General features: G+C 54.1%; 1 protein-coding gene across 1 annotated transcript in view; it reads right to left on the bottom strand.

Annotated features, from left to right (window-relative positions):
• The window catches only part of DSCAML1 (DS cell adhesion molecule like 1), a 323356-nt gene that overhangs the window by 43658 nt on the left and 263110 nt on the right, over positions 1-16588 (bottom strand). The window contains exons 10-12 of the mRNA XM_060017885.1: positions 6962-7161; positions 6237-6333; positions 5520-5648 (exon numbers count right to left, since the gene is read on the bottom strand). Of these exons, the coding sequence (XP_059873868.1) occupies positions 5520-5648; positions 6237-6333; positions 6962-7161 (426 nt within the window). The remainder of the gene's footprint in view (positions 1-5519; positions 5649-6236; positions 6334-6961; positions 7162-16588) is intronic.

The raw sequence follows: 16588 nt of genomic DNA, 5'->3' as shown, positions 1-16588 counted from the left end.
TAATGCCTGGTAAATTAGGAGAATTGGTTCACTCGAAAAGACTATCCCATCCCCCCAGGTTCTGGTTAATTGAGGTCTTGACGTTTTTCAAAACACCACTTTTAGCTACACAGGCTTGGCATCTGTGAAGGGCACTGGCCCAGCTCCCCATCTGCAGTTTTGCATTTAATTCTTTGGTTTCATGAGCCAAAGTCACAAATGGCAGACAGTGGATGCTCAGAAAAACAGTATTTTCTCCTTGTCATTTAAAACACCCCAACTGCCCAAGAGTCACTCTGGCTGGCAGGTTAAGCCAGAATTGCAAATATGCAGGCTCCTACTGCCGTGGGTACTGCTTTGGTTTGGGAGGAAATGGGCTAGCGTGCGGAGGCAGGTGTTCACTTCTCTCTGCGGCATTCTGGGAGCTGGTGCCAGCTCACACATCATATATGATTTGCCTGCGTTTATAGGAGAGGGAGAGTGATCACGAGTCAGTGCATTCATTTTTGATGAGTGCGGCAGAGGAAGGAGACCACATGATGTGTCTGAAAACAGAGGGGCTAAAGAAAAGAGGTGCTAATATTTATCAAGCACCTGTGATGTGCCAGGTGCAGTGATGGACACGATTGACTCTTCCCTCCTTCCAATGACATCAGCACCATATCTCCACTGTATAGGTGATGCTCACGTCATCAAGGCCGATTTCTCACTTGGCCTTTCAGGTGTGTTCAACGCTTAGACCTCTCCCTTCCCGAAACACTTTTCTCTTGGGTTTCCTATTAAAACACTCTCTAGCTTTTCCTATTCTCTTGGGTCATCTCTTCACTTTGCAGGTGCATCTTTTTTACCTTACCATTAACGGTTCGAGTTCCTCAAGGCTCCATTCTAGGCTCTCCTCTCACTCCATACACTTTTCCCACCAGTGGCTTCTATTTCCATCTACACACAGATAAGCTCCCTGAAGGCAGGAACCATGTCTAAAACTTTGCCCATCTTGCCCACTTGGCACGCGTTGGGCACTTAAAACCCACTGTTGGTTTTAGATCAGAGCCACTTCGTTGTCCTGGACTTTGGACTTGCAGTTCCTCTGCATTTTGTAGTCACAAGAAATACCCTTTGCCTTTCCCTCCCTTGCCTCCTTCAACTGTCAGTCACAGGAAGGTTGGGGGGGGGATGCCCCAGAGAGTGGCCTCTTTTTGTTCTGCTTTTGCCAGTCATTTCCAGGTGGATTTGCCCTTGTGTTCCCAAATCATCTTTGATGTTGCCACAGAATGGCTCTCTCCCCATAGCGCCTGCAGGCTAACGCATCAGAGTCAAATCTGGAGGTCTCTAGCTGATTTTCCATACTTGATCACTGCCATCTCTCTGACCTGAATAGCTGAAATCAGGGGCCCTATTTTCTTCCCTTTCCTTTTCAGCTCTCAGAGTACTGAGCTGGCTTTGGTGAACATTGTCTCTTTTAATATTCCCTTTCATATAAGCCTGGCTTACCCAGATTAACATATTTCATTAAGGGCTCTCTCTCCCTTTCTTCATCAAAGGGTTTATGATGCAAAATATTCTTCTTAAAAACTAAGGAAGAGGCTGGGGAGATGTCAGTGCCTTCCACTCTGTGGGCTGCTTGCTGGGAGGGGACCTGGGGCCTTTGGTGTTTCAGGGGACACATTCACTGGAGAAGGGGGAGCAGTTTGGACGAAAGTCACGTCTGGAGCATTTAGCTGCCTGTGCTTGGGAAACAGATCCATTCTGCATCTCTGATTTCCTCCTTGCATCACAGCTCTGAGCCCACCACGGCAATCTCCGCAGCACCGAGAAAAGGTTTCCTGGGTCACTACCACCACTCACCACATCCCAACACCAGACCCTCTCACAGCCGCACCCCAGCTCACACAGAACGCCACGCCACACCGGGCTGGCTTACCCCATGGTGGCTGACGGCGCGCACCACGAGGCTGCCTTCTGGGCTTGGAGGGCCATCCTCAAAGAACCCATCCCTGCTCCTTGCTTGGAAAACAGGGGTGAAATGTGGTGTCTGCATGTTTAAATCTGCACGGCGCCATCTGATAAATTTGTGTGGACGGTGCTATTTATCATTCAGCATTCATGTATTATTACTCTGCTGCCTGGGGCCAGGAGAAGTCAGCGTGAGCGGGATGGCTTAGAAAGGGCAGACTTGGTAATTTCCCTTGGAAAATTAGCATGATGAGCAACATGGCAGAAAACCTGGCAAGGCACAGTTGTAACACAGAAGGGGGTCAGGCGCAGATGGTCCAGACCCAGGATGGGTGTGTTCTGGGGCAAGAGGAAGAGGGGAAGGGAGAGTGGGGCACAGGATGGGGACCCATGGAGAGTTATTCTGTGTCAGGCTCTGTGCTAGGCACATGCACATAAGCCATCACATTCACGTAATCCCTACAGCCACCTTGGATTACGTGTTATTGTCTCCACTGATAGGTAGAGATGCCCAAAGACCTTAAGTTGCTTGCTAAACATCATACAGCCCTGACACTTGGTCAACCCAAGTCTTCTGCTTTGAGAATTGTTCTTGTTCTACTATTCCACCTGCAGGCAGAAGATCTACTTACACACACACACACACACACACACACACACACACACACACACACACACACACGCCCCTCCCTCCTTTGGGTCATCCATCCGTTCCCTAGGATACCTTTTACAGTTCTCATGTAATTCAGTTTGTGGTGTATTACACGTGATTGGATAATGCTTTGTAATGGTCCTGGAAGTGCCTTCGTGTGTGTGTGTGTGTATGTATGTGCATGCGAGCGTGTGTACACAGTGTTTATTCTCACTCCAACTGCATTGTAAGCTCCAAGGGCAACACTCTGTCTCCTTGTTCTTCCTCTTTCCCTACCACATGGCGGGTGCATGATTCTGCAAGATTATTATTGGCACTCAGTACATGTTGCTGACTGACAGACACATATTTCAGCCTGCAAGTCCCATAGGACTGTAAATTGCCGCATGAAGTATCTGAGTTAGAAGGAGAGGAACTTACATCTTTTAAAGGTTGACTACAGCCCCATGCTAGATGCTTTCTCTTTATTCCTCCAAGCAATCCCACAAGGTAGGCATTACTGTCTCCCCCTCACAGACAAGGAAGCTGTGCTATGTTCACAGCCTCTGCCTGACTCCAATGGTAATTCACTGCAGTTCCCATGGGATTCCTTTTCCTAAGTGCCAGGATAGTGCCCGTCTGAGTGGGGTGGCCTGGAGTAGTCCTACCTAAAGGCAGGAGAAAGGACCAGCCAGCTTCTCTGTGCTCTCGATCCTGTGATTTATTTTGCTTTTTTTTTTTTTTTTTTTTACAGGTGCAAAACCCTTGTGGATGGGAGAGTCTGAGGTTGAGTTTTCATTACCCACCTCTCTACCTTGCCATCCATCCTGGCTCTGGGGTGGGGTATGGCCATTCCTCATCTTTCAGGAGAGCCAGAGGGGGTGGGGGGAAGATGTGGATGAGCTCTGAAAATAGCATCTTCCCTGCCCACCTCTCCTTCTGCACCGCTCTCCAGATGTGTGATGTTCTCAGCTTCGCCCTGCTGAGCAGTGCCCCAGGAAAGGTTTCCACACATTGGAGGGTGGCCAGTGGAGGGGGCCGGCTGGGCAACGGGGCAGCATGGGGGAGGAGGGCAGGGGGGCAGTCAAAAGGAGCAATAGGGGAGAGGCCCGAGTGACAGCCCAGGCATCCACTCCCCACCCCCGACAGGCCACATCATCCAGGCAGGGAGATGCTGGCCCATCTTTCTGGCTCCTGGGGAGCTTGTGCCCAGACTCGGGAAGCCTCGAGGTGTGAGATGAACACAGTGGGCTTCCTCTCCTCCCCGCAGCCTCTGCCTCCACTGAGGCCCTGCCACTGCTCATCACCTGTCCCAGATGCAGGGCTGCGGCACCCTGCTCACTCAGCTTCTGGACGCCTCTCCTTCCTGTTGACACCTGATGACCCTTTTCAAGGTGCCATGCCAAGTCTCTCTCTGGGACCTCACGCATTGCTAGTAGCTCTCAATGACCTTCCCCAAGGAAGAAAAAGCTCAGCCCAGAGCCGCCCCCGCTCCCCCAACCCGGAGCCCAGAGCACATTTTAGTCTTGTTGACCAGGAACTGGGTCTGTGAACCCTCTGCTAGACGTGCTGCTCCCTGGAGAGCACTGCATCTTGCTGGGGCCTGGCCGTTCCCATCTCCCTGAATCTAGGCCTGTTAGCGTTCCATCTTCTCCCAGCTCAGTGGAGCGTCTACAGGGACCGGAGAGATGCTTCCCTGACGACCCCTGTGGGCACAGCCCCTCCTCCTCTCTACGGCCCGCCTCCTGCACTGAGAGCGACCTCCCAGGGGCGCTGGCTGTGAGCTGACTTTTCTCCCCAACTGAACTGTAGGCTTCTGAGGGCAGGGCCCCTCCTTGCCGAAACCTGTATCAAGGATGACGAACCCAGGGCCCCGGACACGGTGGCTTCTCAAGAGGCGAATACAGCTCAGAGATCTGCTGTGGACGCCATGCCAGGGGCTGCTGCTCTAGGGGAGTGGACAGCCAGCTGGCCAATGACCATGTGCTATGCTAAGGAAGGGAGGAAGGGTCTGGAAAGCTTCTGAGGAAACAAAACCTTGAATCTACGCTAAGACCTGGAAGATGAGTTGGAGTTGGTGGGAGAAGCGGGCTGGGGCGGCTTGAGTTTTCCAGACTCTCTTTCTGTGTTTTATTTTAAGATTATTTTGAAAAGCGTTTCTGGGCTTATGGTCTTGAATTCCGAAGGTATGAAAGAACCCAAGAGGAGGAGCATGCTTCTCGTTCCCTCACTCCTGTGCTGGGAGTGAGGGGGCAGCCCCCTGTTGCTGTACCTTCTGGAGAGAGTCACACAGATACAAACATAATTGCTCTTTTTTGGCTTGGCCTCTTGTCCAGGCTTCTTGTCCCCTCCTTGCCATTCTTGCCACATGACTGTGGGTCCCTTGTTTCCCCAGAGATCTAGGGGCCCATTGTTCACTCTGCTCTACATGGCTTCACAGTGGCGGGCAGCCTCAGGAGCTAGCTAGGGTCCCAAGGGAGGGATCTGGGAGGGCTTCTTGGAGGAGGAAACTTAGATCTATGCTTTTCCAGGGACTCCCATCCCCCAGTGACTCATTCTTGGCAAGGACCAGCTCTCTGACTCCCAAGCACCCCCATCATCCCAAATCAGGAGTGCCTAGATGACCCAGTGAAACTGTGCTGTCTCTGACCCCACAGATACAGCCCATAGCCCCCTGGCTCAGGGCCTTTAAGTTGCTTTAAATCAAACCACCCTATGGACCTGCCCAGGGACAGTCCTGGGAAAAAGGGGCTGACACCCCCTCCCCATCAACTGAGGGTCCCCCTGTTTGCCCCCAGGGTTCCTAACCAGTGACCAGTGTTCCTCCCTTTGGAAGACACAGGGGCTTGTGTGTCTGCCTTAGATGGGCAGCCCTGACACCCAGGGGCTGTCCCACAGAGGGGCACCGTCCCGGCACATGGTGCAAGGGGTCACAGCAGGCCCAGCCCTCACCCACCTGATTTGTTCTTGTATTCAATGTCAAAGCCCGTGATGATGCTGTTCCCGTCAAATCGCTGGGTCCAGCGCAGGTTCATGCTCCGGGCCTTCACCTCCCGGATCTCCAGCTCTGGGGGGTCGGGGGGTTCTGGGGGGTGGCAGGGGAAGGGGGCAGAAGTGAGGATGGCAGCAGAGAGCTTGGCCTCTTGCCGACCCCTACAGAGGACCAGGGATCTGCCCTGGGGGATCCGTGTCACCTGTGATCCACCCAAGGGCCCTGAGCCCTGGAGTTCAGGCAAGGCAGGAGGGGGTGAAGGGTGCCCGGCAGCAGGGCTCAGAGGCAGAGGGGGGCCTGCTCGGTTCCTGCTCTGCTCCCCTCTCTTCCTTAGCCCCTTTCCTACTTTCCCCCATGCAGAGCTCCCAACTTTTCCCAGCTTGGCTTTCCCTTCCCATACCTCCTGCAGGGTCTGTGCCCACAAATCCAGGCCCTCCACTTCTGGGAGCAGCTAAGCTCCACAGGGGCCGCAGCCATTGCAAACCTCGCTGTATGCAGCGTGCCTGGAAAGACCCTATCACCCCACTCTGGGCAGGAAGGAGGGTGGATGGAGCTTTGCCTCAGAGCTGTTTCTGGTCAGCCTCCGCTAGATGTGGGCGGTGTCCCTGCTCTTGAGGGGAGCTGGCAGTGAGCGCCGGGGTCCCAGGGGAAGGGGCTGGGGGCGTGGGGCAGGTGAGGTACCTTGCACCGTGAGTTGGATCAAGCCCCGGTCCTCCCCGTATGAGTTGATGGCATGGCAGCTGAAGAACACAGAGTCCCCACGGTCAGCAGGCTTGAGCTGGGAGGCAGCCAGCAGGGGCAGAGGGCAGCGGCAGGGAGAGAGGGAGGAACGGGGAGAGTCTTTTAGAGCTGGTCTGCTGAAGGGGGCCCATCTGGCCAGGGATCAGCAAGGCCACCTTCTTCTGGGAGAGGATCCACCAGGGGTTTGTCAAGGGCTCCTCTTTCCAGAAAGTTCAAAGGATGGAAGTGTGGAAGAGTCCCTGCAGGGAGGCCAGCTGAGGAGTTCCAAAAGAGGGAGGGGCTGAGGGGGGGACCCAGGATAGAGGGAGGGGCTGAGAGGGTCTAGGAGGGAGGGAGGGGCTGAGGGGGGGGACCCAGGATAGAGGGAGGGGCTGAGAGGGTCCAGGAGGGAGGGAGAGGGCTGAGGGCATCCTGGGGGGAGGGAAGGAGGGGCTAGGGTGTCCTGGGAGGGAGGGGCTGGGGATTCCACACATTTAAAGGTCAGGAGTTGTCAGAAAGGGGATAGAGTGAGGTTCTAAGGCAGAGGTTGGTGGATGAAGGAGGGAAAAGGAGAGGTAGTTTTTGGGGTGGAGGAGGGGCTCCCAGACTCCCCATTCACCTCCTCTGGATACAGATGCAATAGCTGTGGGCTCCCCACTTTCTGAGACTGGGGCGTGGGTGCTCACCTTCAGCGTGGAGACCACTTCGTCGCCGTTGTCCTTGGTGGCGATGGCATACCGCATGACGCGGTCGGGGTCGATGACCGTGTCCCCCTTCTCCCAGCGGATGATGATGGGCCGCTCTCCCCGCGCCGTGCAGTTGAGCTCCTTCGCGTGGCCCTTGATGGCGATGGTGGTGTTGGGGTGGGAGGTGATCATGGCCGGGACTGGGGAGGGGAGGAGGCCCAGGAGGTCCCAGTGAGGGCGAGGGAGGCCAGCCCGGGGAGAGCACGTGCCCAGCGCCGAGGCCCCGCCCCCCGCTGCCCCTCCCCACAGAGCACCTCATGCCCAGCGAGAGGGTCTAGTAACGGTTGGGGGAGGGTACAGAAAAGCCCACTGCCTGTCCCTTTCTCCCCAGCCCACCCACGACTGGGGCAGCCTCTCTCTTCACCAGGGGTTCTGATATTCCATGGACCCCTTTTCAGAATCTTTTAAAATACGTAATATACATAAAATGACAAAGGAAACCAGATATGCTGAAGTACGGTTATACCAATATGAACATTCAAAAGCAAACTTTTGATACAGTATATCACATAATATATGCTCTGTATTCCTCTTTATGAAATGAGATCTAGTGCTGGATTGTATTCGAACGATTTTGTAACAGTGATGAGCACAAATGATATTTTGGGGTATCTGCCAGGGCTGCGATATGAAAATACCTATCGGTCACAGTCACAGGTGCTGCTACTGCTGTGGCTTGTTGCTTACGTTCAAAATGGAAGAAGTACAAAATTTCAGTTAAGTTAGTGAAAAAAGAAGTTAGTGAAAAAAAAGATGCCATTTTACCCCAGCCCCAATTCACAGAGCCCTTGAATTGGATCCGTGCGCCTTTGGTGGGGAGGCCTGTGGACCCTGGGTTACACGCCTGGTGCCTCTGCTTTGTGTCCATGGCTCGAGCTCTCTCCACAGCGGTCAGCTGGCTTACCCCCTGCTTCTAGGCAGCAGGCCCCTCCCAGACAGCTGAGAAACTCTCTTCTAAACAAAATGCAACAGAAAACCCTGGCTAGCAGCACCGTAGTTAAGAACCTTCAAGCCCACTAACAGGTTCCCCCATCCCCCATCCCCCAACCAGTGACCTGAGAAAATCGTCATGAAACAACCAAGGCCCTGGCTGGCCGTCAGGAGAGCCCGCCCACTGCCCTCACAAGCGGCATCTCAATCCCGACCCTCCTCCAGGCCTTAGCACCATGGGCAGCAGCAGGAGGAGGGTGGGGTAGAGGGAAAGATGGTCTCGGGCCAGTGACATCCTGTCCCCTTTTCCCCCCATCAACTTAACAAACATGCATCCAGCACCTATGCCATTACGTGGCATGGTGCCAGGCTTGGGGGAGACGGGGTCGTTGCCTCCTGGGAGGGGGGGGAAGGGGAGGGGGAGGTAGGCACCTGTGCGAGCAACATGAAAATAAGGAAAATGGGATGAGTTTTTCAAGGAGGTATCAGGAGAAATTAATTTTGGCGGAGGAGTGTCAGGGAAGGTATCACCCAGCCTTTCAACGAGCATTGATGGAGCACCTATTAGGTGCCAGACCTTATGCTGGGTTCTGGAACCAACAGTGCGCAGGACAGACCCAATCTCAGGGAGCTTCGCTGCAGTGGCGAGAACAGACAACACAGTAGCAGTTCCAGGAAAGATTGCTAAGCACTGTGCTAGGAGAAGTGCTCACCATCTGACGTGGCAGGATACACATGGGGAGAAAGGGTCCCCTAAGCGGTGGAAACTGCTGGAGCAAAGGCTCAGAGGCAGCGATGTGCAGGGCAGATCCCAGAGAGATAAGAGATCTGATGCAGCTGGAGGACTGTCCTTGTCCTTGCCATTTCCTCACCACTTTCCTGGGAAACCTTGCCTCTTAGAGTACAGGTCCCCAGGGCTCGCGTCTCCAGAGGAGTGCCCATGAGCCATGCTGGAGTACACACATTAGGGGGCGCTGTGGCTGACTGCAATAATCAGACCGCATTTCCCACCCCCGCACTGCGGGAAGGACCCCTGCTCACACTGAGGTCTGCAGAGTAGACAGCCAGCCCCTCGCTGGCCTGCTTGGGCCATGCGACAAGAGGATGCTCTGTCTTCTCTCTCTTTACACCCCCCCACCCCGGAGGCTCCCCTCTGGGGCAACGCATCCCTGCTCCACTTCTGTGGATGCCCCTTTCTTTCCCTCCTAGCATCCTCAGGATTTTTCTCCCCTCCAGTTTTGTTTTGTTTTCGGCTGCCTGCTTGGCTTGCGGCATCTTAGTTCCCTGACCAGGGATTGAACCCGGGCCCCCTGCAGTGAGAGCTCAGAGTCCTAACCACTGGACCACCAGGGAAGTCCCTCCCCTCCAGTTTTAAACACCTACTCAGACAACACTCTTCCCAGCAAAGTCTCCAGGGTCCTCTGACTTCTAAGGACAAATAAGCCTTTGGAGAAAGGAAGGAAGGCATGGAGCTGTAATAGTGTGACCTGAGATGCCAGTCAGCGGGTGAGGGGACATCTGGAACAGGTCTGGGGGATGAAGGGTGCTTTCTGTCATTCCCTGAAGTCACCATGCAGCCAGCCACCTCCTCTGCCTTCTGTCATGTGGGACTGGATCCTGAGGGCAGCTCTGGTCCCTGGCCCCTGCACCAGCATCTCAGCACAGTCCCCAGCCCCGGCTCATCATATAATGAAGCAGATGAATTTTATAATGCACGGCATCACGCCAGTATACAATAAAACGTGGAACACAAATAACAAGGTGCAAGTTATAATGAAGAAAAAGCCTGCAGTCAGAGACATGCGAGTATGAATTATTGACTAAGGTTTTACACTCGCAAGGATGTGCGGAGGAATATTTTTCTATCAAAGATTTGCATAATTCACTCGTATAAACCTGGGTGGAATATAGAGTAAGATTTTACATCAACAAGTCGGGCCTCGCATTGCAGAAGCCTCCATTTTTCCTGGAGGATTGAAATGCCGGGATGTGGCGGGAGGGGCGCATGAGCTGTTTCTGCTCCCCGCAAAGTGAATGGTCAGAGACTGGGGCCTGCGCCCTTGCTTGGCCTGAGTCCTGAGGCCTTCCTGGGGAAGCGGAGGCCTAGCTCTCAAGAGGCTGCCGCTGAAGCCACAGACGAGACGGGGGTGTTCATGCTGAGGGGGGTGTGTGTGCACGTGCGTGAGCGTGCACGCGCGTGTGAAGGGGGATGGGGGCAGGGTCAAGCCTCAGCGTAGGTCACGGGTCCAAAGAAGGAAGGGGAAATGATGAGTCTTCATTTTTGGTAGGAGGACCTCAAGACTCTGCACCGGAGTGAGAAACTGGCAGCTCATCCCTGTTTTGCTCTCCAGGTAGGGCTGTACCAGCCTGTCCAGGGCCTGTGTGTGAATTATAAAGGCACCCCTCTGGCTGGATGCAACATGGTGCCGGGAGCCGCAGCTTGGCCAGTGGAGCAGGGACTGGGTTCCAGACTTTACTTGCCCCTTAGGCTATGTAACTTTGAGCAGTGCACAACCTGTGTATTCATACACGCCAGTCCCACCTCACAGGGTCTTCCCAATCAGGTTTGTTCAAAGAGACAGACACAGGGGCAACCAGAGGCCACAGGGCCTCAAGAACCCACTTGGTCCTTCAGCCCTGAGTATTAACCACACCTGGGGCCAGGGGGTGGGCTCTCTTCACCATTGTTGTGGCAGCAAACAGCATGCAGCAGAACCCGATGTTCTCCTCACAGCCCCGCGGCTCAGGGCAGGTTCAGGGGAGCTCCTCTGTGAAGAAGAAGATACTGCTTCTGTGGACCCCACCCAGCTTGAAGAGCTTGGGGGCCAGACGGACGTGTTTCTACCCAGCTATGTGGTCTTTAATACGGGCTACTTGACTTCTCCGAGCCTCAGGCTCATCATGGGTACTATTCCCACCCCAAGCGTCTCACGCTCCTCTCCTGTTCCAAGAAAAGCATCAGATAAACACACGCACACCTTAAGATGTTACTTGCCATCTATTTTACAGAATCGCAGAGTCCTAGAGTTGCACAGCCCACGTAACGTTCAGCATAGTCGCTACTAGCCATACGCAGCTATTGGCCACTAGAAAGGTGGCCGGTCCAAACTGAGATGTGCTGTGACTGTAAAGTACACACTGGATTTCAAAAACACAGCAAGAAAAATGTAAAGTACCTCCTTAATAATTTTATGGTGATTACATGTTAATAGTTTAGATATATTGGGTTACATAAAATATACTATCACAGTGAATCTCACCTGTTTCTTTTTTGAACATGTGACAACTAGAAGATTTTAAATTACATAGGAGGCTTGCATTTTGTTTCTATTGAAGGGCACAGGTATAGATCATCTACACAGACCCTTCGTTTTACAAATGAAGAAACTGAGGCCACTCAGGGAAGTGATTTGCCCCAGTCATACTAATAAACAGCAACACTTCTTGAAAGTGGACAGATGGGAGAGGCGATACATAACGTATGAAGCTCTAACACTAATGGTGGAAGGTGAACTGATGCCAGGAGGACTAGCGCCCAGGTCTTCAGAACATAGAATGACAAGCTCTAAATTACTCGTGAAACATCATGTCTCGTCTGGGCTCTCTACTTGATGGAGGACATTGACAAGCTGGAGTGCGACCAGGAAGATGGACAGACTTCAAGCCATGCCATTTGAAGAGTGGCTGGAAACTGGGAGCGTGTAACTTACAGGGAGTTGGGTGGGACATGGCACAACAGCTCTTCAAAAGGGGGAAGGCAGACCTCCTGTTTGGCTTCAGAAGGAATTTTCCAGTAGTTTTGGCTGTTTAGGGAAAGGGCTGCCGCGGAGGCAGGGAGCTCCCCATACTAGACCACCTGGGCAGCGTGGAGAAGATTCCAGGGCAGCGCAGAGAAGATTCCATGTCTTTGGGCCCCTGCGGGTGTCCGGGTCTCAGGAGAGAGGAAAGATGGTCTGAGAATCCGGCTCATTGTTATGGGAGGATTCTGTGATCATACTCTTCTTGCGTATAGCGGTCTTCAGCCCCTCATCCTGGGCAAGAATCAGAGGACCTGCTTCCTCTTTTCTTCCTGCCCTACGCAGTCTGCCTGTCAATGCCAGAACAGGGGACTCTGTCACTGTGCCCCTCCCCCAGACCCTGTCCAGGCCTCCAAGGGCCTGGGTGCCCTCCTGAGCCCACAGACCAGGGGCCTCCGCCCTCCTGGCTGCTGCAGCCCCCTAATAGAGAGGAGCCCGGGGCAGCAGGTGCCCGCCCTATCTGCTCTCCTCGTCCCTCCATCTCTCTCTTGCTTCTTGCTCTGGACCACAAAGTCACTCTGCTTCACTGAATCACAGGGGTAAACACAGTTGAATCCTCACTGCTCCGAGACCTGGCTGTGCTCCAGAGCACTTCCTGGGTGAAGGCAGACCCCAGGAATTCCCTAGAGAGATGCTCGTGTGCAGTCACCCACAGGAGCACAGATGCGCACGCGCACACACACACACACACACACACACACACTTTTATGGTTACCTTTTACTGGGAACTTCCCATGTACCATGTGCTGGCAGTATTCTAGTACTTTACATGAATTAAGTCATGTGGGTAGGTACTGTTATTATTCCGCCGCTCCAAAGCCTGGGTCCTGATGTATTTCTTGACCAAGCGCCATGGCCTTCCTGTGCCCACAATGCCCCTGATGGAGCAGGCAGTCTGCTGGATGCCTTGGCCTCTTGGTTCATTACTTACTGGCCTTCCCCCAAAACAGCCATGAGAAGTAAGTCTTACGGTAGTAAGAAGGCAGTTTTTCCCTCTTTAAGCCTGTCCTACTGTAGGGGCTGGCCACCTCTGGCTGTCTGTCTGTCTGCCATGCATGCACGAAGAATCTGGCTTTGGGAAATGGAATTTGGTTGTCAGCAAAACGCTGTGGCTTCTCTATGGTGGGCGGCCTCAGCCGGCCTCTCCTAGGGCAGGTGTCAGGGACTGCAGCTTTAGGGGGACAGGCAGGAGAGCCAGGGAGGGGGCGGGGACCGTATGCACAGGGCTGAGTTCTGCGTGACAAGTGCTAATAGCAGCCGCAAAGGCAACACAGTGCTCCAGTAGGACACAGGAGGCTTTAATGAGATACAACTTCTCTGCTTTCCTGCAGTGTAATTCAATTAACAGCCAGGGAAACCTAATTTCTTTTTACAAAAGAGGGGTGCAGTAAGAGATTCTCTGGGGACTTGGGAGCAGGGAGGGGCTGGGCTTAAGGGCATCGAGGAGACCCAAGTGGGTGAGCTGCCCCTTAGTACATAGCTCCTTCCAACACAGCTCCTTTAGGTGGGGAGGGTGCGCTCTTCCCTGGGATCTGGAAGGCCCTGGGGTGAGCTGGGCCAGTCTTATTCAAAGCTTTACAACCCCGGTACTTGGTATAGCGCCGGCACTGCACATGGCCAAATTGGGGCAAATTCTGGTCGAACCCAAAGAGGCTTCCTGATGATTCCCAGGGCCCTTCCCTGACACCCCATGTCACTGCAGATACCCCTCCTCTGGGCATCGAGTGTCCCTGGCATGGTACATGTCATACTGCAGTGTCCTTGGCTCTGACTGTGAGACTCCAGGGTAGGAGCATCCCTGTTCAGGACTTAGCATGTTTTTGTGGAAAGAAGGCAGGCTCCCCCAGTGCCCTGGGGCAGCCTGCCCTGGTCTACAGACTCACTCCAGGGCAGGGAGGAGCCTCGCTGGGCCTCTGGCTTGCAAGCCACGGCCTTATAGCCCTCCAGAACTCCCAGATTTCCTCCTCCTGGATCCAATGGGGCTTTACTGGCTGAAGCCACAGAGGGGAGAAAGGCACCAGCCTCCACAGTGGACTCACCCCCTCCTCTCGCTCCAGGGCCCTCCTGGGGCAGCAAGCCGAGGGGAGAGGAAATCAATTTCAGAAACAAGACAGTTGTCAGAATCCGATGTAACCGGTTTCTGTCTGTGAAATTACTCACAGGCCGGCTCCTGTCACCCCCAGGTCCCGCCTGGACCAGCTGCTATTTACATTTTAATTTGATAAAATGTAAATTTTGAGAGGCTGATAGATTTTTAAAACACCACAAGACAGCTCTGCTTCCTCACTCCCCCCCACCCCTTCCCCGAGCATCCACAGACTTTCTGACCAACCCCCAGGATTGGGGATGGAGTTCTAGGCCATGGGGATTATGAACTCTGCACCTACTCGGCCCCTCCTTTACCGCTCCAGCTTCCCTCTTCTCGGGGATCCCACCCATAAGCTGGGGTGCGCTGATCTTTGCAGTTTACAGAACACCAGAACATCCTTTATCAGGAGCTTCACTCCTGTTAAGGAGGTAGCCTGGGGGCTTTTAGCCCCCAGAGTATCAGTGAGGAAATGGAGGCTCAGAGAGGCTAAGTGTTTTGTCTAAAGTCACACAGCTGGTGAGTGGCAAGAAGCAGCAGCCCCAAGTCCCCTGACAGTTCACCAGCGCCCTTTCCTCTGCTTTTATCCAGCCTTCTCCTTCTGCCTGGTGGACTATTCTCCCACCTTGGGCTTTGTCCCAGAAGTAGGAAGCTGGGTGGGAATGACACGATGTGGAGGAATCCTGGGGGCAGTGCAGGAGGCTGAGAACTGGAGGGCTGGGCCCGTGGGGCAGGAGGTCAGTCCAGGGCCAGCTGGGGCTGGGGGCAGGAGTTAGGGGGGCGGTGATTCGGGCCTTCTCTGTCTCTGTCACCCTCCCTCTCTTCCGCCTGATGATTGGAGCTCAGCTGGTGTTTCTGACAGTCCCCGAGTCACCAGGGAGGGAAGATTCAGTTACGAATACCCAAAGGCGGAGAGCAGTGTGTGCAGGAAGGAGGACGTGGAAGAAGAAGGACATGAATGCCACCAGCTGTTGGGAGAGGCCTGATAAAATGGGAAAGAGGTGCGGAATGTTGCATTCCAAAAGGAAGCCTGGGGTACTTCTTAACCCCATTCGTGGGCACCAGTGTGTGATAACCCTAGAAGTTCACATTATTGCAGGCTTACTATTTGTAGGCACTATTCTGTATTCCTTTACATGGGTAACTCATTTAATCCTCAGAACAACCCTGTTTTTATTCCCACTTTACAGATGGGGAAACTGAGGCTTAGAGAAGTAAATTGCCCAAGGCCACACAGCTAGTAGGCAGCAGAGCCAGGATTCAGGGCATCTGTGGTTTTAGCCATGATGTGACACTGGTCAGAGAAGGGCAGGAGGCAGGGGAGCAGAATGGGAGTGCAAAGAGTCCAGCCTCTCTGAAGAGAAATGCAGCCAAACTGGGGGTGAAGCAGGTTGGTCTGGGAACCCGGACACCAAGGTGTTAGGCTGTTCTGCTCTTCTAGGTGGGTGGCCTGGGGGAGGGGGTCGAGGAGCTTTTCACAGGGTCTGAGGGAAGAGCCCTAGTGCTGGATGACCCTCCTCTTCCATCCCCATTCAAGTGGATATCCCTCTGGTCCTTCCGCCGCCTCAGGCAGGACAACCTCAAGGCCGATAAGGTTGGAGGAAGGGCAGCAAGGTCAGGGTGTTCTTCACCAACCTTAAGGATGGGACTTGACTGTCTCAGGAAGTCCTTCTGAGAGTCTAACCGAAATCTCTCCAAGAGTCTCTTTGCTAAAAAGGATGCTTTCTCCGGCACGCTAAAATGCTTTACTGGATGTCCTCCTTGCCTTTGGGAGAGGCTCTTCCAGGGGACAGCGTGTGCCCTGAAGGCTCTAGAGAGCTCTGCACACCACCTTGCCGTGGGAGAAGGGAACCTCCCAGCTCAGAGGCTCTCATCTCCTTTTGTTTCCAAAAGGATTACAGGCACCCATCTGAGGTGAGTGGGCCCCTCCTTCCCCCCAGCTCAGCCCACTCCCCTCCCTCCCTCCCAAGGCTTGTGTCTCTGCTCCTTGTTAACAAGATCCTGACAAGAAACGCAGCCCTGTTTGGCAGCGTGAGATAAGCTGCCACAAAGGGGCATTGTTGGCATCTGGGGTGGTTGCCTGGGGAGGGGCGGGGTGGGTGGGAGAAGCTCTTTGCGCTCAGCCCTGGCAGGCGCTCCAGGCTTCCCCTGGGGAAGGGCTGGCGCTGGGGGAGCCTTCTGGTGCCTGCCTTGTTTTTCCCTTCTTAAAGAGCCAGGGCCTAGCGTTGTTAATTTGATCGCACCCACTTCGGCTTCTTGTCTCCCCTGATTAGCCAGGCTCCACCTGAAATTGCATGGAAGCAATCAGCCTCGGCTCTGAGAGCTGGTGGGGAGGTGCCAGGGGACCCTAGCTGTCCACTGCCCGTGTACGTGGGGAGCAGAACTGACAAACAGGGTATGTGTGAAGGGGGTGGGACGCGGGTCAGGGACAGCTGTGGGGCCTTTGAGACTTGGACCGAAGCCCTGTTTCTGCGGCACGGTGGGCCCAGCTGAGACCCTCAAACTCACCAGGTCTTGCTTTCTCCGGCCATAACATGGATCAGTCAGTCCCTCTCTTGACTGCTCGCCAAGGAGCATAAGCACAGGGTCGGGGCCCGGGAGGTGGGGGTATTATTCTCACATGAGGGTAGGACTCGGTCCTCCACTGCCTCTGGTCTTCTACTCTGCCCAGAATCTCGGAAAAGTGGTAGGAATAATGAAAACAGCTAATGTCTACTGAATGCTTATTATGTGCCATGCACCCTGGTTAATGCT

This window comes from Delphinus delphis, chromosome 8, assembly GCF_949987515.2.
Source record: "Delphinus delphis chromosome 8, mDelDel1.2, whole genome shotgun sequence".
NCBI lineage: Eukaryota > Metazoa > Chordata > Mammalia > Artiodactyla > Delphinidae > Delphinus > Delphinus delphis.
This window is presented reverse-complemented; position numbering and strand designations above follow the sequence as displayed.